The sequence below is a fragment of the Melozone crissalis genome, unplaced genomic scaffold (assembly GCF_028551555.1).
Source record: "Melozone crissalis strain CALT ecotype California unplaced genomic scaffold, PUWL_Pcris_2 ptg000007l_1, whole genome shotgun sequence".
NCBI lineage: Eukaryota > Metazoa > Chordata > Aves > Passeriformes > Passerellidae > Melozone > Melozone crissalis.
The window spans coordinates 253,271-274,953 of NW_026535785.1; the positions used below are offsets into that span (position 1 = coordinate 253,271).

The 21,683-nt window shown below is 56.4% G+C and overlaps 3 protein-coding genes across 3 annotated transcripts; all 3 read left to right on the forward strand.

The window, feature by feature from the left end:
* Positions 1–15: 15 nt before the first annotated feature.
* Positions 16–6,635, forward strand: IST1 (IST1 factor associated with ESCRT-III). The gene is made up of 10 exons (XM_054296162.1): positions 16–239; positions 1,209–1,308; positions 1,964–2,144; positions 2,371–2,458; positions 2,736–2,819; positions 3,196–3,306; positions 3,609–3,815; positions 4,875–4,967; positions 6,089–6,134; positions 6,295–6,635. The coding sequence occupies exons 2-10, from the start codon at positions 1,221–1,223 to the stop codon at positions 6,492–6,494; spliced, it is 1,098 nt and encodes a 365-aa protein (XP_054152137.1). The 5' UTR covers positions 16–239; positions 1,209–1,220; the 3' UTR covers positions 6,495–6,635.
* Positions 6,636–6,771: 136 nt separating this feature from the next.
* DHODH (dihydroorotate dehydrogenase (quinone)) lies at positions 6,772–10,932 on the forward strand. Its single transcript, XM_054296163.1, is given in 12 exon segments — positions 6,772–7,013; positions 7,016–7,093; positions 7,096–7,140; positions 7,143–7,330; positions 7,554–7,748; positions 8,044–8,243; positions 8,464–8,546; positions 9,092–9,279; positions 9,753–9,866; positions 10,133–10,286; positions 10,410–10,569; positions 10,688–10,932. Coding segments are annotated over 12 exon segments (1,494 nt in total). The 5' UTR covers positions 6,772–6,979; the 3' UTR covers positions 10,743–10,932.
* Positions 10,933–11,874: 942 nt separating this feature from the next.
* On the forward strand, positions 11,875–21,320 carry DHX38 (DEAH-box helicase 38). Its single transcript, XM_054296155.1, has 26 exons — positions 11,875–12,262; positions 12,512–12,699; positions 12,856–12,957; positions 13,390–13,555; positions 13,664–13,782; positions 13,893–13,969; positions 14,051–14,206; positions 14,833–14,994; positions 15,080–15,187; positions 16,058–16,170; positions 16,273–16,410; positions 16,593–16,779; positions 16,869–17,054; positions 17,471–17,611; positions 17,781–17,891; positions 17,964–18,080; positions 18,316–18,423; positions 18,539–18,651; positions 19,127–19,335; positions 19,421–19,575; positions 19,655–19,810; positions 19,886–20,020; positions 20,099–20,224; positions 20,604–20,699; positions 20,847–20,968; positions 21,074–21,320. The coding sequence occupies exons 1-26, from the start codon at positions 11,949–11,951 to the stop codon at positions 21,156–21,158; spliced, it is 3,690 nt and encodes a 1,229-aa protein (XP_054152130.1). The 5' UTR covers positions 11,875–11,948; the 3' UTR covers positions 21,159–21,320.
* Positions 21,321–21,683: the final 363 nt, after the last annotated feature.

A 21,683-nucleotide genomic window follows, 5' to 3' on the forward strand; every position in this document is an offset into this window, starting at 1 on the left:
CTGCGCCGCTCTCCCAGACTGTGCCACTCTCTCCCCGGCCGCCGGTGCGCCAGGGCCGCATTTGCGGAAGCGAATCGGGACAGCGCCCGCCGCGCCAGCTCGACTGTGTCCCGGACTGCGTGTAGGCTGTGCCGGAGACTGGGTACGGAGAGTGCCGGCTACGAGGATCACTCCGCACGCGATGAAGGCTTGCGGAAGCCGCGCGCCATTTTGGGTGGCAGAGCTGCGGAGCTGCGGTGGTGAGTCGGGCCGCGGGACGCGGGACGCGTGAGCGGGGCCGCGGGGAGCATTCGGCATCCGAGAAGCTGACGGGGAGCCTTGCCTCAGGGTCTCCCGCAGCCCTGGGACTCGCCCCGGGACCTGCTCCGCTCGTGGTGTGGGATGTTTTCTCGCTGCTACCTAGCTGGGGAGGGAGAGGGATTTCTCCCCTCAGCCCTCAGGTGCAGCTGCGCCGGTGGAGCTCATGAGGGCCTCCTGCGCACTGTCCGAACTGTCCCTGGGCATTAGGCCAGACGCGGCGAGTCTCGCCGAGCGGTTGGAGTGGCTGGCGGCCGTCCCGGCAGCCGGATCAGGTCATGGCTCGCTCCGCTCTGGGCGGTGGAGCCGCCGGCAGAGAGGGATGGGGAGGTGAGATGCAAACAGAGGTCTTTCTATGTGCTGTCTTTTAAGGAAGCTTTTCCTTGATGAACGGTTTTTGACAGACAGAATGCTATAATTAAATAATGCTAGGATTTGCTTTCTGTAGGGTTAAGAAGTTGAACTGGTTCCTGGGAGACTAAGCATGTGTTCAGTAGGCAGGAACAGTGTGGGGAAGGTGAAACGCAACTTTTTTCTTCTGATGATAACATCAGAACAACCTTAGTTTCTAATAGTCCTCTAGTTAATTATATAGCTGGTTTATAACTTGTATTTCGATAGGACAGAGGTGGGCTTGGCTCTTCAGTTGACTTTTTCGTTTTTAAAAAAATGTCCAATAAGTTTCCTTGAAGTTCTAAGGCAGTCCTATTGGTCTTGGTGAGGTGCAGGGTTATGAAGTGGGAAAGGCAGTAATAAGCACTCGAGGTTCAGTTACTTATAAATAACTAGATTCAGCATTGGCAGACCAGGGCTTGCTTGTTTGGGGCATTTCTTGGCCTCCCCCGCAGTAAAAGTCAGACAGACACTGACTGGCAGTTGTTGGTTCCAGTGGCCATCCCTCTTCTCCACAGAAAGTGTTTATCATGTTGGGCTCTGGGTTCAAGGCAGAGCGCTTGCGAGTCAACCTGCGCCTTGTCATCAACCGCCTCAAGCTACTGGAGAAAAAAAAGAGTGAGTATTAAGGGGGCAGGTGTATTAAGTATTAAGAGTGAGTATTGGGGGGAGTATTAAGGGACCCAGGATGCTTTTGGGGCTCAGGAGACTTGAGAAGGTATTTCTGGAGTTGGGAGTACTTTCATGGGCCAAATATGGAGTAGCTTTTTGCTCTTCCTTGCTGGACCCAGGCCTTAACAGCCTGCCCTGGTGCACAAGGAAATGGAAGAGCAGGCCGGCCACAGTGTGGCCTCTGTCCACCTTTCTGGCAGCTGTTGGAGTGCAATTTGTGGGGTGGTAGCTAACAGCTAATATTTGTGGGCTGTGTGTGCTAAGAGCACAGTGGAGAACTCCCGGGGTGCTGTGGGAGATCCTCCCCACCTGCCCTGCCCTGACACAGGTCAGGCCTGTGATCCTGGTTAACTGTGTAGGGAGGTTGTAGGTACAGGAGGGTTTCCAGCAGCCTGAAGTCCACTTTCCCTACTCCCACGAGTTAAATGTGCTGGGAGCTGGACACGAGGGCTCTGCCGAGCCATGCCCGAGCATCTCGTGTGCAGGGGTTAGATAGGGGAGAGAAGCTGGTGGTGGCTCTGTGTGTAATGGGGACTTGTGGGGGGTCTGGAGGCAGCAGCCTAGGCCAGCACAGTGACCAGGCTTGGGATGTGTGCTGCAGCTGAGTTGGCCCAGAAAGCAAGGAAGGAGATTGCAGATTACCTGGCAGCTGGAAAAGATGAGCGTGCCAGGATTCGTGTGGAGCACATCATCCGTGAAGATTACCTCGTGGAGGCCATGGAGATCCTGGAGCTGTACTGTGATCTGCTGCTCGCCCGCTTTGGCTTGATCCAGTCCATGAAGTAAGCTCTGGCTGGGAGGGTCCTGGACTCAGGAAGGGGCACTGCTGAGGGCAGGGCTGGGATACAGAAGGGCACCCGTGTTTGTCTCTCCAGAGACCTTTTCTTCCCCATGTACAGGAGGCTGTGGAGCCCAGTGCATGAGATGGGAACTTAAAGGCTAAGGAGATTGAGGGCAGCAAAGGCTGGGTGCATGGGGTGGAGAGAGAATTGTTTTCTTTGGTTGTAGGGAGCTGGATTCTGGCCTGGCAGAGGCAGTATCGACACTGATTTGGGCTGCACCACGCCTCCAGTCAGAAGTGGCCGAGTTGAAGATTGTGAGTAGGGTTGCTTGAGGGATGCTGCCCATGCAGGGTGGGGGTGTGGGGGTGATGCTGCCTGATGCTGATGGAAGCCCTTGTCTGGGACTTTATATCAGAGGATTTCATGGGCTCTGCAGATGGAAATGAGATGTCCTTGCAGCATCTGGGGTGGCTGCAGCTGCTGAACTGGAGTGCTCAGTGGGAAAAATGAGGGAGGGAGCTGAGTGGATGTGAGGTTTGAGGTGGGAGAAAGCAGGACTGTGCACCTTCTAGAGTTTCTCTCCTGCTGCAGGTTGCTGATCAGCTGTGTGCCAAGTACAGCAAGGAGTATGGGAAGCTGTGCCGGACAAACCAGATTGGGACAGTCAACGACAGGGTAAGGAACTGGTAGAACAGGCAGAGCTGGCAGAGCAGCCACGCCTGCCGAGGCTTGCTGCCCCTTGGGCCTGTGGCTGGTGCCTGATGCTTGCCATCACTCTGGAGCACAGCAGGTGCTGTGCAGCCAGGGCCCACCTGCATTGGAGCACGGTGCTGAGGCCCCAGGCAGGGAGGCCCTGCTCTACTGGTTGCGGATGGGGAAGGGTAGAGTGAATAGAGCCCTGGCTTATGGCTGCCTGCAGCATGTTGTACTGGGTTCAGGGGCCTCCCCACAGCTGCCCGCTGCACCTCCCTGGCTGGGATGGCACTGGTACAGAGCTGTTGGGTGCTGCATTGCCCTGGCTCTACTAAGCCTCTCCACCCTTGTGTTCCAGCTGATGCACAAGCTGAGTGTGGAAGCACCACCCAAGATCCTGGTGGAGAGATACCTCATTGAGATTGCAAAGAACTACAATGTGCCATATGAGCCTGACTCAGTGGTGATGGTGAGTCAGCGTCTGGATGTGGCATTGCAGAGAACTGGGTAGTCCTTGTGCTTTGGTGTCCTCTAGACAGCCCTAGCATAGCATGATCCTTCTTCTTTCATGCACTCCTGTGGCATGTGGCAGTAGTTACACATGCTACAGCCTGGTTTGCATTCTGTTTCCCATTAATACTGCTGTATAGCTGCTCTCTGTTCTGTTGTGTATTCCCATCTTGTCCATTGACAAATGCTTCATCTAATGTGTACAGAGGGCAGTGATCATAAGAGATGTGTTGGTGAACAGAATTCTTCCGCCCTTTCCAGGCTGAAGCCCCGCCAGGTGGAGAGGCAGATCTAATTGATGTGGGCTTCACGGATGATGTGAAGAAGGGTGGCCATGGAGGGGGCGGAGGTGGTGGATTTACAGCCCCAATGATAGGTCATGATGGGTTGGTACCCATGCCCGTGATGATGCCTATGCCCATGCCAACAACAAATCCACCCTTCTCTTACCCACCTCCTAAGGGACCGGTAAGTTCCTGGGCTTTTTCTGTGAAACACTCCTATTGTGGTGCTTAGCCCTGTGCCTGCTGACTGTACCTGTTAGCTCAGTGTGTCAGAAGGCCATCTTCTCAGTGTGATTCTGCATGGGACGGAGGCTGTTGGCAGTACAGCTGAAGCTTAATCTTGGATCTTGACTGTGGAGGTTCCTACCCCTGTTCTGCAGCCAGCCCTCTTTGCCTTCAGGGATCAGAGGAGTCCAGACTTAACTCCTGAGGCAGTCTTCTGACTGCCTGGCTTTTGTCCAGGAGTTGGAGCTGCACTTTGAAGTTGGTAGGCTGGTAGTGTGCCAGGATTCAGTCAAGGAAATCAGGTGAGTGTTGTGGGGTGGGAATAGCACAGAAAAATGCGGAAGTGCCCTGCCTTCAGACCTGCAAGGGGAGAAGACTGAGCCAATGGCTCTTGTAGAGGGTTTGTTGTAAGGGTGGAAGGTGGGAGCTGAAAAGAACTCCTCTGTTCTCTGAATTAAGTAATTCACAGGATATCTGTGTAGACTGGAGAGCAGAATAGTGGGATGGCTTTTAGTCTTAATATGGTCCCAGTAGTGCTGAAGTACTTTTTGTGGAAAATCAGGGCTAAGTATCATCACCTGGCTGTTGGCCCAAGCATAAACATGCTGAGGGCCTGTGCCAGGTCTGGGTCCTTGAGGTGCTGTTGTGTGACAAATGAGGGCAACTCAAAGCCTTGTGTGAGCCAGAAACCTCTTTCCTATTCTGCAGTACCGCACACAGGGCCAGAAATGGCAGAGTATTTCCTTTATTGGCCTGGTGCTTCTTGTGCCTTGAAAGATGAAATGTTTACCTGTGCTGGTTCTTCTAACCCACAGTCCAGTTAGCTGGGTCTGCCTGCTCCAGGTGACTACATCTGTCTTAATACTTTAGAATCCCTTCCTTGTAAGCATAAACTCTTACCCACTTGAATATGTGCCTGCATTTATCTAAGACTCTACTTCCTGTGACTCCCATGGCAGCTGTAGGTGTGTGGTGTCTCAGATGAGTGGTGTGCTGCATGACTGATCTCTCTGTACAGGAGAACTTCAGTGGCCTGCCAGTGGGGACCTACCAGCCTTTCAGTAACATCCACCCACCACCAATTCCGGCAAACCCACCCACATACGAGTCCGTAAGTGCCTGAGATGAATGGCTGTTGCAGGCAGCAGAGGGGTCCTCAGAGTGCAGTGGTAGCCACAGAGAAGGGAAATGTTTGTAAAGTATACTAAGCTAAGCTTTCGGGCTTTTGGGGTGGTGCTGGCGTTGCTTGCTACTGTCGTGAATCAGGGAATGCACATGATGGAAGGATGACTTGTGGAGAGAAGTTCCTTGTTCAGCTCTGTGCTTTGGCTGCAAAGGAAACCCAAGATTTCTCTTGCTGGATTGTTAAAGTGGTGTTAAACAGTTAATAAGCAGAATCCACAAGTTCTGTTTTTTGCAGTGTGAAAAGTTTATCACTTTGAGTCTATTTAATTATGGCTTTTGAACTAATTAACGGCCTGGATGACAATTTTGACTGACGCAGATGCTGTATGTTTAGAGACTCTTCCTTTCACAGACTTTCCTCAGTCCTTGGGGACAACAAAGCAGAGGCTGGAGACTTCCCTTTCTACGCTTGTCTCTGGTTTTGTTGCTGCAGTTTGTCATCATGCCTGCCACTCTGTTTTTGGTGACATGCTGTTGTTTTTGCATTATCCTGAGTAGGGAGGAGCACAGTTGAGCGTTGTGGTGCTGACACTTTTGTGTTCTTATAGGTGCAGCAGTGCAGGTGAATTGGGTAGGAATGGGTGTTGAGGGCTGCAGCATGCAGGGAATAAGAAGCTTTACTAGCACAGCTGTGTGTGCCATGAGCCTTTTTCCCAGACAGACTGAGACCCTGCTGCTAGTCACAAGGGCCTGTGAGTGGTTTATGGAGAAAGGCAGCAAGGAGCTGTGATGACGTGGATGAAGAGGGTGGTGTTTTCTCACTGGTGGCCTTGATAAATATTTCAGACCTGATAGTGGATACACTCGATTGATCCAGTTCAGAATATGGTCAGTGAAGCTACTTTAGTTGACAAGGAGGGAGAGAGAAGCTGAAGAGCTGCCTCTGTTTTGTGGTAGAGAGGCACATTGTTGTAAAGCCACGGCTGCCTGCTAGGGGTGGGGAGGAGTGTGCACTGATCTGCCGGAGCTGTGCCTCTGAGCTCCACTTGTGTGCTGGTGTGACCATGCCTGGTGCACAGAGCTGTAGTAACTGAGAGTCTTTTTCAGATTGATGAGCCTAACGCTGACAAGGATGCTGCTGCACTTGTGCCTGGTGAGTATGTTGAGGTTTGGAAAAGCTTGGGTATTAGGGGCTGTTCTGAAAAACCCTCTGGTACTGCCTGTTGCTGGAATGACTGTTCTTTGTGGGGCTCTGTTTGGCCCGGTGAGTGTATGCTGATGGTGAGGTGCAGTGATACTTCTCTTATCAACAGGGCCTGAGCCCAAGCCAGAAGCTTCTCCTAAACCAAGAGCTGGAGCTCCTAATAGCTTTGATAACTTTGTACTGCCTGAATTGCCATCTGTGCCAGACACACTGCCAACAGCATCTGCTGGCGCCAACTCTTCTGCCTCAGAAGACATTGACTTCGATGATCTTTCACGGAGATTTGAGGAGCTGAAGAAGAAAACGTAAAACTTCCTGGGCTGCAGGAAGCAGGAGAAGAAGATGTGTGATATCTCCTCTCTGAAACAGACTCTCTTTGAAATTGGTTTCCTGTATTAACCTCCAATGAACGTGCTCTTCTTTTTGAGCTCTCTTCCTGCTGTACTTACACCAAGTGCTGCCGCTTTCCTGATCTTTGCTGCTCCAGGAGATGAACTGTGGGGAATGTTGTGAGAGTGAGGCAAGGAAGAACCCCTGTCAGTCTGGGTAGCTGTATGGGGAAGCTGTGCGTGGTGTTCTGGGCCTCCATGATGGCTCCATGCCTGCCAGCAGAGGTTTTCTCTTGGGGAGCCCTCATTGGCCTTGATGGTGTTCTCGGTGGAGTCCATTTGCAGTTTGCAGAAGGGTAACAGTGTCTGCCTGGGCCTGTTGGGTATGTGACTAGCCCCCCGAGAGGGCAGAGCTAGACAGGCTGTGCCGCTGCCTCGGGGTTTTGATGCAGGTGCTGAGCAGCTATGGCCCGTTGAGGTCTGGAGGCGAGACACAGAGGGGGTCTGATGGGATACGCAGCAGCACCTTGTTTACCCTACCCGAGTCGCGGTGGAGGCATCCCGGGACTGTAAGGTATCTGTTGTGACACTCTGCAGCCGTGCTGTGGCTGCCGCTGTCCGTGCCCCGTTCCGTCCCTGCCCGCTTCCCGGGGCTCGCCCTCTGCCCCTCCTTCAATAAAGCGCGGGCCGGGCCTCTCGTCGCCGCCTCTGTTGCGCCGCTATTGGCTGGAGCGGTACTGCCTCGGCCAATCACAGAGGGGGTCCCCGGAAGTGTCCTCGCGTGTCGGGCTGAGCGTGATGGCGGCGCCGCTGCGCGTGAGCGGCCGGGGCCCTGTGGGGAGCCGGGGCCGGCCTGGCGGGGCCGCCCATGGGCGCCGGGGCACCGCTGGCCTTGGCCGGTGGCGGCTGGAGCGGGCAGTGCCGGGGCGGGACGGAAAGGGACGGGTGGTGCGGGATCGGGGTGGGGAAGGGAGGGGATGGGCCGAGTGCGGTTGCGGCGGGGAGCCGCGGTTGGTGCGCTGCTAACGCCCTGGCACAGGGACGGCTGCGGGCGCTGGCGCTGGGAGGCTGCGGGCTGCTCCTGGGATCGGCGCTGGCGGCAGGGGACGAGCGGCTGTACGCGGCGGTGATGCCCGCGCTCCGGGCGCTGCCTCCCGAGGCCGCCCATGGCCTGGCTCTGCGCGCCGCCGCCCTCGGGCTGCTGCCCTCCACCCGTCCCGACAGCCCCGCGCTGGTGCGTTCGAGGGCGGCGGAGGAGCAGGGGGGAACCGCGCGGGGAGCGGGGTGGGGAGTGGGACGGTCGGAAGGGCGCTCAGAACCGAGGGCTAAGGCTGGGTGGCAGAGCCCGGCGTGGCGCGCAGGTGGCTGCGTCCCGTCGGGTCCCTGGCGGGCGACGAGGCACCCTCGGCAGGCACCCCGTAAGGACACCGCGAAGGGCAGGGCAGGCGGCCGGCTCTGTCGGGAGGGGGGCTGGAGTGAGGCCTTGGCAACGGCTCCTGGAGTCTGTGGGCTCTGCCCCAACCCCGCAGGAGGTGCGAGTCTTCGGGCAGCGATTCCGCAACCCACTGGGCCTGGCTGCTGGCTTCGACAAGCAGTGTGAGGCTGTGGACGGGCTGTACAAGATGGGCTTTGGCTTTGTGGAAGTGGGGACTGTCACGCCCAAGCCCCAGGAAGGGAACCCGAAGCCCAGGGTCTTCCGGCTGGCAGAGGACGAGGCAGTCATCAACAGGTGGGATCTGAGGGCAGCCGCTCTGCAATGTCCTACAGTCTGCCCTCCGTGAGGGAGGGTGAATATTTGGGTGGCCCCACGTCTTTGGAGGTGTGGTGGCTTTTGGTTGGATGTGCTGAGCAAAGCTGCAGAGACCACACATCTGCCTCATGTTTCTCACATGTCCTGTTCAGGGCCTGCAGACATAACCCAGCCTTGAACCGCCTCTGTCCTGGTGCAGGTATGGATTCAACAGCCATGGTCACGTCGTGGTGGAGCGCAGGCTGCGAGCCCGCCAGGAGACACAGATCAGGCTCACTGCTGGTGAGACAAGCTTGTAAGCCTTTGCTCTTGGTGTCTGCAGGGTAGGTTTGGGCATCTCCCAGGTACCTGTAGGCCAGGATTGGTGTGTAATGCCAGTATCCAGGCACGGGAGCACCTTGGCTGGAGGAAGACTTGGACAGCTCTTGGGGCTATAGTCTCACCCCTGGCATTGTGACTAGACACATTTCTCCTGCTGTTTTCTCTGGGATCAAGCTCCACTTGCTGCTTTGGGGAGGATGTGTCTGCTAACATAGCCAAAGCCAAGAGGACCCCAGCAGAACAGGCCCTGTGGGCAGCCTCTGCCAGGCTGAAGGCTGTAGTGCTGGGAGGTGCTGACTGGGGTGGCTGTGGCAATGCTCCTGTGGTTGCAGGACAGTCCCAGGCCCATCCTCATGGAATACATGGGAGATATATATATATATATATATATATATATATATATATATATATATATCCTCACCTTAACTTTAGCTGGTCCTGGGATGTCCTTTTTTGGGTGCTGTGGTTGGTCCTGCTGCCCTGGTTCAGCTGTGTCTGGGTTGCAGCTGGGATGCCTCTTGGAGTCAACCTGGGCAAGAACAAGAGCTCTACTGATGCTGCAGCTGACTATGTGGCTGGGGTCCGGACACTGGGCCCTTTGGCTGACTACCTCGTTGTGAACGTGTCCAGCCCCAACACCCCAGGGCTGCGGGACCTGCAGGGCAAGGCTGAGCTGCGGGACCTGCTGAGCAAGGTAGATGCCTCCCCCCCAGCCAGCCCAAGCACAGCTAGAGCGCTGGATGCACCCCATTCTCCTGGCAGTAGCTGCACTGCTGCAGCCAGTGGATTTACCCGAGCACAGGGAGGAATGGGGGTGGCTTTCCTCCACGGTGGCCAGGACCACCGAGATGTCCCTGTTGGCTTGTTGGCTGCTGCTGTGGGCTGTACTAGGGCACTGTATCCCAGCAAAGGGCTCAGGAGCAGTGAGGCGTTGCCCTCTATTTGCTCCTGTAAGAGGCAGCGAGCCATCCACCCCACAACTTCAGCATCACTTGGGTCCTGTGCATGCTGTGTGCTCCAGGCCCTGTGCCAAGGGTGCCTTTCCTGGTTTTGGTGCCAAGTAGAGGAGCAGGGCTCTCCCTGTGCTGCCTGTGGTAGTGGGTGTCCATAACTCCTAGCTGGGGCAGGAGGCCTCTCCCTGCCGTGCACTGCCATGTGCATCGACAGGTGCTGGTGGAGAGGGACCTGCTGCCCTGCAAGCAGAAGCCAGCCCTGCTGGTGAAGATTGCCCCTGACCTCACCGCACAGGACAAGCAGGACATCGCCAGTGTTGTCTGTGAGGTGAGGAAGTAGGAAGGGAAGGCCACCGGAGGCAGGATGATGGTGGTCCCAGCAAGTCACGTCTCGGAAGGACACGTATGCCTGCAGCTCTGTGGCTGCTAGAGGGACGGTGTCTGGGTTGGTCAGAGTCTGTGAAGGCCCATGTGTGTCACCCAGGCAGTGAGGGGCAGCTTTGGGTTACGTGCTGGGTGCTCCTGACCCGGCAGGAGGGGAAGGGGAGGTCGGGCTGCTTCGGGAGCCGTGTCCTCACCCTACTGCCCCTGCAGCTCGGTGTGGATGGGCTGATAGTGAGCAACACCACGGTGAGCCGGCCCAGCGGCCTCCGGAGCCGGCAGCGCGCGGAGCCCGGCGGCCTCAGTGGGAAGCCCCTGCGGGAGCTCTCCACGCAGACCATCAGGGACATGTACGCTCTCACTCAAGGTGAGGGCTGGGCAGGGCTGGGGGCGCCTGCCGGCGCTGCCCGTGCCAGCCTGAGCCGGTGCCCTGCCCTCAGGCCGGGTGCCCATCCTGCCTGTGCCAGCCTGAGCCGGCGCCCTGCCCTAGGCCGGGTGCCCATCATTGGCGTGGGGGGGGTGAGCAGCGGGCAGGACGCCCTGGAGAAGATCCGTGCCGGAGCCTCGCTCGTGCAGCTCTACACGGCGCTTGTCTTCCACGGGCCACCAGTGGTGGGGACAGTCAAGCGCGAACTGGAGGAGCTGCTCAGGTGAGTGGAGGCCAGGCACATCCCCAGAGAGCCCCTGGTCCTAGCACAGCTCAGGACAGCTGTGTGCTGGTGCCCAAGCAGTGCCAGCCCAGTGCTAGCACACACCATCCCTGGCTAGGGAGCAGGGCTTCAAGAGCGTCATGGAGGCAGTTGGAGCAGATCACCGCTGCTGACAGGCTGCAGGATGAAGGTCTAGCTGGGAGGAGCTGTGGCAGACAGGGATGGGTGTGACAATGCCAGTGCTGGGCAGACTGGGACTGAGATGAGGTCCTGGTTCCAGGACCTTCGTGACACTGCTGCTTTTTCAGGGCTGTGTTTTGGCTTCCCTGTGGACAGCAGAACTGAGTGTCAATAAACATTTGGCTCACCTGGTCCTCTGTGCTGCACTTGGGACACCCCATGGGCTGAAGGGATGCACCTTAGCTCTCCTCAGCTGAGCAGAATCGGCTCTCCATGTTGCTCTCACTTTTCCTGGTGGGAGAAGCCACCAGGGTAGCTGAGCTCTGGGCTGGACTAACAAGCGCATCCGACCTTCCCTGGCAGAGACTGCTGCCTGAGGCCAGGCCCTGGGGCGGGAGGGAAGGCAGTGATGGTGCTGGGTGCCAGGACACAGCTGTTTTGGAGATGGCTGCAGTCATGCCTGTCAGCTGTGGAAAGGGCCTGATCAGAGGTGCTGCTGTTTGTTGGTTTTGTCTCTGGGATCTCTGGTGCTGACTTGTCCTTCACCCCGAGCTCACTGCAGTCATGTCGGGCTTTTCCTGAGCAACAGCTCGCCCTGCACAAAGCATTCCCTCAGCAGCCTCTCGCAATCCACCCTGCAGAGCAAGACTGCGCAACAGCACTTCACCAAAATTGTTTACGGCTGCTGGGAAGCTCGGCACACTGGCTTCCTGTCAGGGCTCGGCAGCTTCCCGGGAGCCTGGTGCTAAGCAAGGTGGGGCTGTTTGTGCTCTTCCTGCTGGGACTGTGCTGGCTGCAGGCACCAGGGGCAGGCGGGCTGGAGCCCACGCGCTGCGCCAGGGCGAACGAGGTGGTGAGAAAAGGGGCGAGGAGCCAGCCCCGAGCAGGAACGACCTGCAGGAGGAGACTGCTATGAGCTGCCCCGCTGTCCCGCTGTCTCGCTGTCCCGTCCGTCCGGGACTCCGCGCCCACGGGACCACGGGGAGGTTGCGTAGCCGGAAGTCTGCTCCGGCAGGGGGCGTGGCCTGCCGGCACTCTATGGTGGCGGCTCTGCCATAGGCTCTGCTCGCCGTCTCTATGGTGCGCGGGGCTAGAGCGGCTCCTCCCGCCGAGCACTGTGGGGCGGCTATGGCGGCGCTCCGGGAGCCGCGTTACCGGCGTTGAGGGAACTGCGGGGCCCGAGCGGCGCTGCGGCCACGATGGAGGCGGGCGAGGAGTCGCTGCATCGGCTGTCGGGGACGGGCCCGAGCGGCGAGGCGGGCGGGCTGGTGCTGCGGGCGCGCGGCGCCGAGCAGCACGTCTTTAAGGCCCCGGCCCCGCGCATCTCCCTGCTGGGACTGGACGTGCTGGCGGCGCAGAAGCGGCGGGAGCGGCAGGAGGAGGCGGCCGGAGGGAAGCGATCCCGTGTCGCATCCTATAAGGACTGGGAAGAGGGCCGTGACGAGGCGGGCAGCGCCGAGGAAGAGGAAGAGGACGAGGCCAACCGGAGCGACCGCAGAGCTCGCAGGAACAGGTGGCGTTTGCGGGGGAGCCCCGGGTGCCGGCGCTGGCCGCGCCCGGCCGGGCTGGCAGCGCAGCGCAGCGCAGCGTGGGCACCGTCGGTGACAGGCGGGGCTGCGGCCGCCGGCGGGGAGGGAGGAAAACTGCGGGGGACTGCGGGGCGATGTGGCACAGGCTCCGACTGGAGCTGTACGGGACCAGCCGAGGGGCAGCTGTTGCTCAGCACTTCTGAGCATTTCTCCTCTCTGCTCTGCCTGTCCAGACATTACCGCTCAGTCCACGTGGAGACACCTTCCTACACAGGGGGTGTAAGCGAGGAGTTCCTGGAGCGCAGCCGGCAGCGGGAGAGGGAGCGGCGGGAACATGGAGTCTTTGCCTCCTCCAAGGAGGAGAAGGAGCGGAAGAAGGAACGCAGTAGGGATCGGGACCACGATCGTAAACGAGACCGTGGTAATTGCTCAGAGACCTTTGTGTGTTTCTTGGTTTGGGTCTGGGTTTGTCCTTTGCCTTTTTTTGTAGCCTTCACTAATGTTTGTGGTGATTTTTGCAGCAGACTTGCGAAGCCTGTTTGTGCAAGAGGCACCTGATCCTATTTTGTTTTTGCAGAGGAGCGGGACAGGAGTCATCACAGCAGATCAGAGAGGGACGGCTCATCAGAGCGGAGCAGCAGGAGGGGTGAACCTGAGAGCCCCCGACATCGGCCCAAAGGTGGGAGTGGGACCTGGTAAAGCTCTTGTGTGAGACCTAACAGGGTTTGGAGTTTTTTATGCTTGGGTTTTTTTATGCTTCCTGCTGTTTTTGCAGGACAGGGGTGATAGAAAAGTTCGTACCTTGTAATGTTTGTGGTTGAGGCAAGCATAAAACTCCCAGCTCAACTCGGATCTGGGAGCAATGTGCCAGCTGTGCATGTTTGAAACTCTGGCAGATCTTAGCAGAGATCTCGGTGGGGTCCGATCTGGGTCTGTGTGATAGAAATATGATCCTTTGAAATTCCTTGGAATCACTAGGTCAGTCCCTTCGTTAGACGGAGGGCCAGTGAGCACCCTCTCTCCATGCTCCTTTCTTGAAAGATGTTAGGTGACTCCAGTGCCCAGGGCCGCTGCTGGAGCAACAGGTGTCTAACCCCATCTCTTGTACCAGATGCAGCCACACCGTCTCGCTCCAGCTGGGAGGAGGATGATGGTGGCTACAGCAGTGCCCATCGCTCACAGTGGGAGTCTCCATCTCCCAGCCCTTCCTACAGGGACTCAGAGCGTGGCCACCGGCTGCCGTCGCTGCGGGACACGGACCGGCGGGAGCGGGACAGGTACCGGGGCCTGAGGCTGTGCTCCGGGCTGTGGGGCTGCAGAGGGGACTGTGTGTGTGTGAGAAGGCTCTGGCTGGGCGCCAGTCCCTGCCACTTGCTGTGTTTCAGGTCTGTGAGGAGCCGGTACTCCGATAAGACGCCGTTGCCAACCCCATCGTACAAGTACAACGAGTGGGCTGACGACCGGAGGCACCTGGGGGCCACGCCGCGCCTGTCCCGAGGGAGAGGTGAGCAGTCTGGGCTGAGCTGCCCGGGATGGGCAGTGTTGGATCCCCTTTACTGTGGCACAGAGTTGGGGTTTCCCTGGGAACATTCTGGGCTCTCTGGCTCGCCCCAGGGCGGCGCACAGAAGGGGAGGAGGGCATTGCCTTTGAGACGGAAGAGGAGCGGCAGCAGTGGGAGGACGATCAGCGGGTGAGTCTGGCACGGGCCAGGGGCTTGGGGCTGCCGGGATGGGGATGAGCAGAACTCAGTGCTGCACCTCTCCCTTCCCAGCAAGCTGACCGGGACTGGTACATGATGGATGAGGGCTACGATGAGTTTCACAACCCTCTGGCTTACTCCTCTGAGGAGTACGTGAAGAAGCGTGAGCAGCACTTGCACAAGCAGAGGCAGAAGCGGATCTCGGCACAGCGGCGGCAGATCAATGAGGTAAGGCCAAGATGCAGGGTTGGCTGCTCTGAACTCGTAGGGTTTGCTGCCTCTTGAAAGATCCACTTGTTGAGCCCTTGCTCCCAGGTGGAGGAGGACACTCTTAGGCCAGGCTGAAGGAATGCTCACAGGGAAACTGTGGTTGAGTTCCCCTGGAAAGCCCAGCCCTGCAGCTCCTGCATGGACAGAATTCCCAGTTGGAGTGGCTGGTGGATTGCAGTGTCCAGGGCAGCAGAAGTGCAGAGGACCATGTTCCTGCTGTTCTAAGTGCGAGGTACATTACTGGGGCTGTCTGCTGTTGGCCCAGTGGATGCTGGGGACAGCTGCTCTCTTTACACGAGCAGGATGGTGTCCAGGCTTCCTGATGTATTCTGACTGCCTTGCAGGCAGTGTCTGTCCTGCATTTTCTTGGGGACAAACCTGTTGACCATGTGTTTCATGTGGGTAGTTTCCTGTACTCTACTCCTTCCAATTACTGTTCCTTCCCTTTTGCTTACTGTGAGACTCACTAGGTTTGAACCATCCTGTTGCCAGAGCAGAGCCCAGGCCCAGGCTTGGTGTTCTAGTGTGATGTCTGTGGCTTTCTGTGGGGCTTCATTGTGTTTCTGATACGTTGTTTCCTGCAGGATAATGAGCGCTGGGAGACAAATCGCATGCTGACCAGTGGTGTGGTCCATCGGATTGAGGTGGATGAAGATTTTGAGGAGGATAACTCTGCTAAAGTGCATTTGTTGGTGCACAATCTAGTGCCTCCTTTCCTAGATGGAAGGATTGTCTTCACCAAGCAGGTACAGACTGTGGCTGAAGGCACTGATGGCAGGGAGCCCTGTACATGTGAGGCCTTTTTAGTAAAGCAATGCCTTTTCCCTGCAGCCAGAGCCAGTCATCCCTGTGAAGGATGCCACCTCGGATTTGGCCATCATCGCTCGGAAAGGCAGCCAGCTGGTGCGCAAACACCGGGAGCAGAAGGAGCGTAAGAGGGTATGCTGCAGCCCTGTGCCTTGCTGCCTGCTGTACACCCTGTGTAGTTCCTCAGAGCCTTGTTTGGACTCTGCAGCATTCGGGCTTTGGCAGGCAGGGATGATAAGGAGTTCATATTTTTGTGACCTGGGACGTCCTAGCAGCCCAGCTTACTGCATTGCCTCGCAGCAGCTGCTGTGGCGTGATTTTCTTGTGCGCTGCCTTGGGACATGAATCACCATGCATTTGAACATTTGGATTATGGGAGAAGGAAGCAGATGGAAGAATGCCAGGTAGCTTAGGGACTGTCAGCCGGCAGTATGGCAGCAGGATTTACCTTGTCACGTCTCAGCAGAAGACTTGTGAGGAGAAGTATGGGGTGAGGTAGCAGGTTAGTTTTTGGGGATGTTTTCTAGGGACTTTTTCTAAAGCTCACATAATAGCAGTGGGGAAAATACAGGTGTGTTCCTTGTACATTGAAACTGGGCTGGATTTGACCTACTTAAATTACGAGTGGAATGGTGGTGGTAGCTAAACTGGCAGCAGAGATGGGAGAAAAGCCTGTTGGCACTTGGCAAGGGCAGGAAGATTATCTCTGGTTCACATCTGTTTAGGTTTAAGTTCAAATTTAATGGAAGGGTCAGCAGCTGGAGCTATTTTCTTAGGAAGCAGTTGGTAATCCTTTGCCTGAAGTCTCTGTATCCATCTCAGTGCCTTAAAATTCTGCTTCAGTTCATTTGGAAGAGGGGAACCTGATGTAGGAGTGGAGTGTGTGTTCTGCCTTGAGGAACTGGGGTACTAATATCCTTTTCTTAGTCTTAGGAGTAGGACTGGGGAAGAATTTTGTCTGCGGTAGCTGTGGCAAAGTTATGCTGTTCCCTCTCCTTCCAGGCTCAGCACAAGCACTGGGAGCTAGCAGGCACCAAACTGGGAGACATCATGGGGATCAAGAAAGAGGAGGAGAAGGACGAGATGGTGACAGAAGATGGCAAAGTGGATTACAAGTAGGGGCTTGTTCTGAATTACCCTGCTCAGCTGGTAACGGGGTCTACAGGCATAGCAAAGTGTGTGGAGAGGCACTTTCAGGACTTGCGGTGTTTCCTTAGAACAGAGCAGAAGTTTGCTGAACACATGAAAGAAAAAAGTGAAGCCAGCAGTGAGTTTGCCAAGAAGAAATCGATCCTGGAGCAGAGACAATACCTACCCATCTTTGCTGTACAGCAGGAACTGCTCTCCATCCTCAGGTATGGCTGCCAGGGCATCCCCAGGGCATTGGCCTACGTTTAGGAGCTCCGTTGAGGAATTGTAGAATCATGACCTTTGGTGTTTGCTCAGCTCTCCCACCTGACTAGGATGATGCTTAGCTAGAGAACACAAAGGCTCTCCTTTGAAGGTGTATGAAGAGATACCTTCTCCTTTCCCTCAGAGACAACAGCATTGTGATCGTGGTGGGGGAGACAGGGAGTGGGAAGACAACTCAGCTGACACAGTATCTCCACGAGGACGGCTACACTGACTATGGCATGATCGGCTGCACGCAGCCCCGCAGAGTGGCTGCCATGTCGGTGGCCAAGCGGGTCAGCGAGGAGATGGGGGTGCGTCTGGGGGAGGAGGTGAGTCTGGAAGGGAGTGCAGGGGTGCCACCCCATGACAGAGAGTGCACGGGACTGTTGGAAGACTGCTGGTACCTCTGCCCTGCCAGGTGGGCTATGCCATCCGCTTTGAGGACTGCACGTCTGAGAACACGGTGATCAAGTACATGACAGATGGGATCCTGCTCCGTGAGTCGCTGCGGGAGGCTGACCTGGACAACTACAGTGCCATCATCATGGACGAGGCACACGAGCGCTCGCTCAACACCGACGTGCTGTTCGGGCTGCTGCGGGAGGTGGGTGCGATCCTGGGCTGTGGCAGCAGCAGGGGCCGCGCCATCTGGGGCAGCCCTGCTCTGACAGGACTAGGAGAGGGAGGCAGAGCTGCCGCACATCTGCACATGACTGCTCCAGCATCCTGGTCCTTGCATCTGGGGGTTCAGCTTTCTGTAATGCTACCAGAGTCTTGATGGCTAAATGTCAGAGCAGCCTATGCAGAGGACTTTGCTGGATTAAAGTTTCCTGGACCGAGGCTGGCGGGTCTTTTCAGCTGCACTGACCGTAGAGCATCAGTGTTGCCTGGCATGCACAGCCAGTACCTCTGGAGTACAACAGAAGCTCTGTCCTGTGCCATTGTCTCAGTAAGAATGAAAACAGCCCACAGCCATGCATAAATGTGCCTTCCATATTGTTCCTTTCATCTGCTTCTTAGGTGGTCGCCCGACGCTCGGATCTGAAGCTTGTTGTTACTTCAGCCACCATGGATGCAGACAAGTTTGCCTCCTTCTTTGGGAACGTTCCCATTTTCCACATTCCTGGGCGAACTTTTCCTGTGGATATTCTTTTCAGCAAGGTGTAGTTAGTTTTGTGCTGTTGGCAGGAGGGGGTTGTGACCTAGCTGTACTGTTTCTGAGGGGGACACACAGGACAGGGGAGGAGCGGCTGTGATGTGCTACAGTCTTGTACGTAGGACAGGGCAGGTAAGGATATTGGTCCATATTAACCTGGGCTGTGCTGTTCAGACCCCACAGGAGGATTATGTGGAGGCTGCAGTGAAACAAGCCTTGCAGGTCCACTTGTCTGGTGCTCCTGGAGACATCCTCGTCTTCATGCCTGGCCAGGAGGATATCGAGGTGAGTTGGAAGGACAGGCACTATCCTACCCCCTCGTTTCAGTCTGATGTTTTCACCTCTCTTTGTGTCTAGGTGACCTCAGAGCAGATTGTGGAGCATCTTGAGGAGCTGGAGAAGGCACCTGCTCTTGCTGTACTGCCAATCTACTCTCAGCTGCCCTCAGACTTGCAGGCCAAGATCTTCCAGAAGGTGCTGATGGGTGCTTTGTGATTGGGGTGGGGACAGGGAAAACTGGAGCAGGAGACAGTACAGAGCAGGAGTGAGAGGTGTAGATATATGTTAGTATTGCACGTGGAGGGTGAGAGAAAGCATGTATCCCACCCCACTTCCCAGGAGTCACCTCCATCCATCTGCCACTCTGCACTCCTCCTCAGTGGAGCAGAGCCATGCCCAGGGGGGTGACTGACGTGCGGTGTGCTTGCAGGCTCCTGATGGGGTCAGGAAGTGCATCGTTGCCACTAACATTGCGGAGACCTCACTGACAGTGGATGGTATCATGTTTGTGATTGACTCTGGCTACTGCAAATTGAAGGTGAGCCAGGGTTTTCTATACTGTCTGTCTCTGGTTTCTGGGGTAGGTTGAGGGAGTTCTGAGGTCACGATCCAGCCTTCCTCTTACTTCTGTGTGACTTTCTTGTGCCCTGAAGGTTTTCAACCCCCGTATAGGCATGGATGCACTGCAGATCTACCCCATCAGTCAGGCCAATGCCAATCAGAGGGCTGGCCGAGCTGGCCGGACAGGCCCAGGCCACTGTTTCAGGTAGGCATGTCACTGGTGTTCCTGTTGTATCCTCAGCTTAGCATCAAGTTACGTAGATCTTTTTCTCACTGGAGCTGTTCATTACGTTGAACTTTGGTGGGGGTGTGGGCAGTCGGCAGGCCTGAAGGCCTTTTTTTGACCCAGTCCTTCTGCAGAGAAAAGGATGTGCTGCACTTTCTTCCTATGCCCATCTTCACTTGTGGCTGGTCTGCCTGGATGCCACTGAGATAAGAACCAAGCCGAAGGCCTTTCCCCGGCTGTGCTGTGAGACCAGGGAAGGGCTGTGCTTGCTCATGTGCTGTGCTGCAGCCCAAATACCCCAATGTGATGGGGAGACCCCACTTTGGCTGGACTATTAGTGGCTCCCCAGGGTCCTGCTGTTGGGTGCAGGGCTGCTGCCCTGTGCCAGGCTGGCACGTCTGTCAGGAGCGCAGTGGCCCAACAGGAGGAGCATGCTCTTGGCCTCTCTTCCCAGGCTCTACACCCAGAGTGCCTACAAGAATGAGCTGCTGACGACCACGGTGCCTGAGATCCAGCGCACCAACCTTGCCAATGTAGTGCTCTTGCTCAAGTCCCTGGGTGTGCAAGACCTTTTGCAGTTCCACTTCATGGATCCGCCCCCTGAAGACAATATGCTGAACTCCATGTACCAGCTGTGGATCCTGGGGGCCCTGGATAACACAGGTATTGGCAGCTGGGGTAGGCTGCCAGCCCATGGAACTGGGGCCTACCCAGCTGCTGATCAGTGATCCCTGTTCTGTTCCTACAGGTGGTCTGACCTCTACAGGGCGCCTCATGGTGGAGTTCCCACTGGACCCTGCACTCTCCAAAATGCTTATTGTCTCCTGTGACATGGGTTGCAGCTCTGAGATCTTGCTTGTTGTCTCCATGTTGTCGGTGCCTGCCATCTTTTACCGGCCTAAGGTATGAGATGCTGCTGTTCCAGCAGCTCAGGGCCCTTCCCTGCCCTCTGACTAACACATGTTCTTTGCTTACCCTTCAGGGCCGAGAGGAGGAGAGTGACCAAGTGCGGGAGAAATTTGCTGTTCCAGAGAGTGATCACTTGACTTACCTGAATGTTTACCTGCAGTGGAAAAACAACAGCTATTCTACCCTGTGGTGCAATCAGCACTTCATCCATGCCAAGGCCATGCGGAAGGTGAGGCTGTGGCTGTAAGGCTGGGGGAGACGGCCTTGTGCAGAAGAGGGATCTGACCAGCACACACCTTTGCAGGTGCGGGAGGTGCGTGCCCAGCTCAAGGACATTATGGTGCAGCAGCGCATGAGCCTGGCATCCTGTGGTACAGACTGGGATGTTGTCAGGAAGTGCATCTGTGCTGCATACTTCCATCAGGCTGCAAAGCTGAAGGTGAGAGGTGTCTGAGCTGCCTGGGGGCTGCAAGGCCCTGCCTGGGAACAGGTGGCCTAAGCACATTTGTCTTTGCAGGGCATTGGGGAGTATGTGAACATCCGCACAGGCATGCCCTGCCACCTGCACCCCACGAGCTCTCTGTTTGGCATGGGCTACACACCAGACTACATTGTGTACCATGAATTGGTTATGACTACCAAGGTGAGCTTGAGCTGAGGGCTAGCAGGAAGGGTGATGAGTTCTCCAGGGGAGATGGGAGGGCTTTGCTGTGAGACTGAGATCAGTCTGAGTGGCAGATATCAGCCTTTTCCATCTATACCAATTAGACATGTTGGTGTCATCTGTTTGTCCCTTCCCGTTATTTTTCTCTGGCTTCTGTGGCATATGTTTGATCCTCCTTGTGGTCAAATCCAACCTGTAGCAGCTTCTGAGGCCAGGAGGAATTGTCTGGAAGGGGTATGGTCTCAGCCTGAGAAGTGCCATCAGCAGCTGGGGGAGGAATGGAGCTGCTATGGCTCTGGGAATGGTGCCTAGGCCCCAGGAATGCCATCCTGCTATCCTAGTCTATTTGTCCCTGCAGGAGTACATGCAGTGTGTCACTGCTGTGGATGGCGAGTGGCTAGCAGAGCTGGGCCCTATGTTCTACAGTATCAAACATGCCGGCAAGTCGCGCCAGGTAAGTATTCTGTCCTGGATGAGCTGGCAAACTGCAGGCCCTCTGCATTCTGCTGCTGTGTGTGTGTGTGTGTTTTGACATGAAGGGAGCAAGCTTGTGGGCCTGCAGGGAGCCTGGTGTCCCTGACCTGCTGCTGCCTTGCTCCAGGAGAACCGGCGCCGTGCCAAGGAGGAGGTGTCTGCCATGGAGGAGGAAATGGCTTTGGCAGAGGAGCAGCTGCGTGCCCGCCGGGAGGAGCAGGAGCGCCGTAACCCGCTGGGCAGCGCAAGGTGTGTGATAGCCCTGCCTGCCCACAGCTTGCCCGCTTCCCTGTGGGAGTTCAGGTGCAGGAAAAGGTTGCATTTTCCATTAATTGCCCTTGTCCTCTTTGACAGATCTACTAAAATCTATACCCCTGGGCGAAAGGAGCAGGGGGAGGCCCTGACGCCACGACGCACCCCAGCCCGCTTTGGTCTCTAAGAAGGCACAACCTGTTGCTTTGAGGCCTAAGGTGGTGCCCACCTACCCTAGTTAATGTGTTCTGTGGTCTCTACAGCTTGTAGCCCTGGAAGGCTTTGGTGCTTGGCACTAATTTTATTACAGAACAGAAAGAATTTTATTTGTTTAAAGGTTGTCAGTCTAGTCCTTTCTTTGTTTTGCACTGCTTCTTGTCCTGGAAGAGGTAGCTCTGGTAGCTCTACCTCCTGGTGGAGGTAGCTCTGCAGAGTCATGCAGGGCTGGTGCTGTCAGGTTGTTGCCCTGTAGAACCTGGAACAGGGCACAAAATTGAAGTGACCTGAAGGACAAATACAGCCTGTCTGTGTTTCGAGCCTGGCCCATACCCCTGCGAAAGCAATTCTCTGAGGTGCAGGAACCTCCCCAGATGTGCCAAATTTTGGCCACACTCTCACAGTTGGAAGGACCAAAACCTTTCCTGCAGCCCCAGACAACCCTTAGTTCCGCGATGTCACTCAGCCCTGCCTGGGCAGCCCCACCCTCCCCCGG

Bases quoted from the DNA above. Each gene is read 5' to 3' on its own strand.
- IST1 (XM_054296162.1), top strand. From the start codon at position 1,221: ATGTTGGGCTCTGGGTTCAAGGCAGAGCGCTTGCGAGTCAACCTGCGC. The intron at 2,145-2,370 runs GTAAGCTCTGGC...CTTTGGTTGTAG, and splicing joins GGCTTGATCCAGTCCATGAA to GGAGCTGGATTCTGGCCTGG. The intron at 3,307-3,608 runs GTGAGTCAGCGT...CGCCCTTTCCAG, and splicing joins AGCCTGACTCAGTGGTGATG to GCTGAAGCCCCGCCAGGTGG.
- DHX38 (XM_054296155.1), top strand. From the start codon at position 11,949: ATGGAGGCGGGCGAGGAGTCGCTGCATCGGCTGTCGGGGACGGGCCCG. The intron at 13,556-13,663 runs GTACCGGGGCCT...GCTGTGTTTCAG, and splicing joins GACCGGCGGGAGCGGGACAG to GTCTGTGAGGAGCCGGTACT. The intron at 20,700-20,846 runs GTAAGTATTCTG...GCCTTGCTCCAG, and splicing joins ATGCCGGCAAGTCGCGCCAG to GAGAACCGGCGCCGTGCCAA.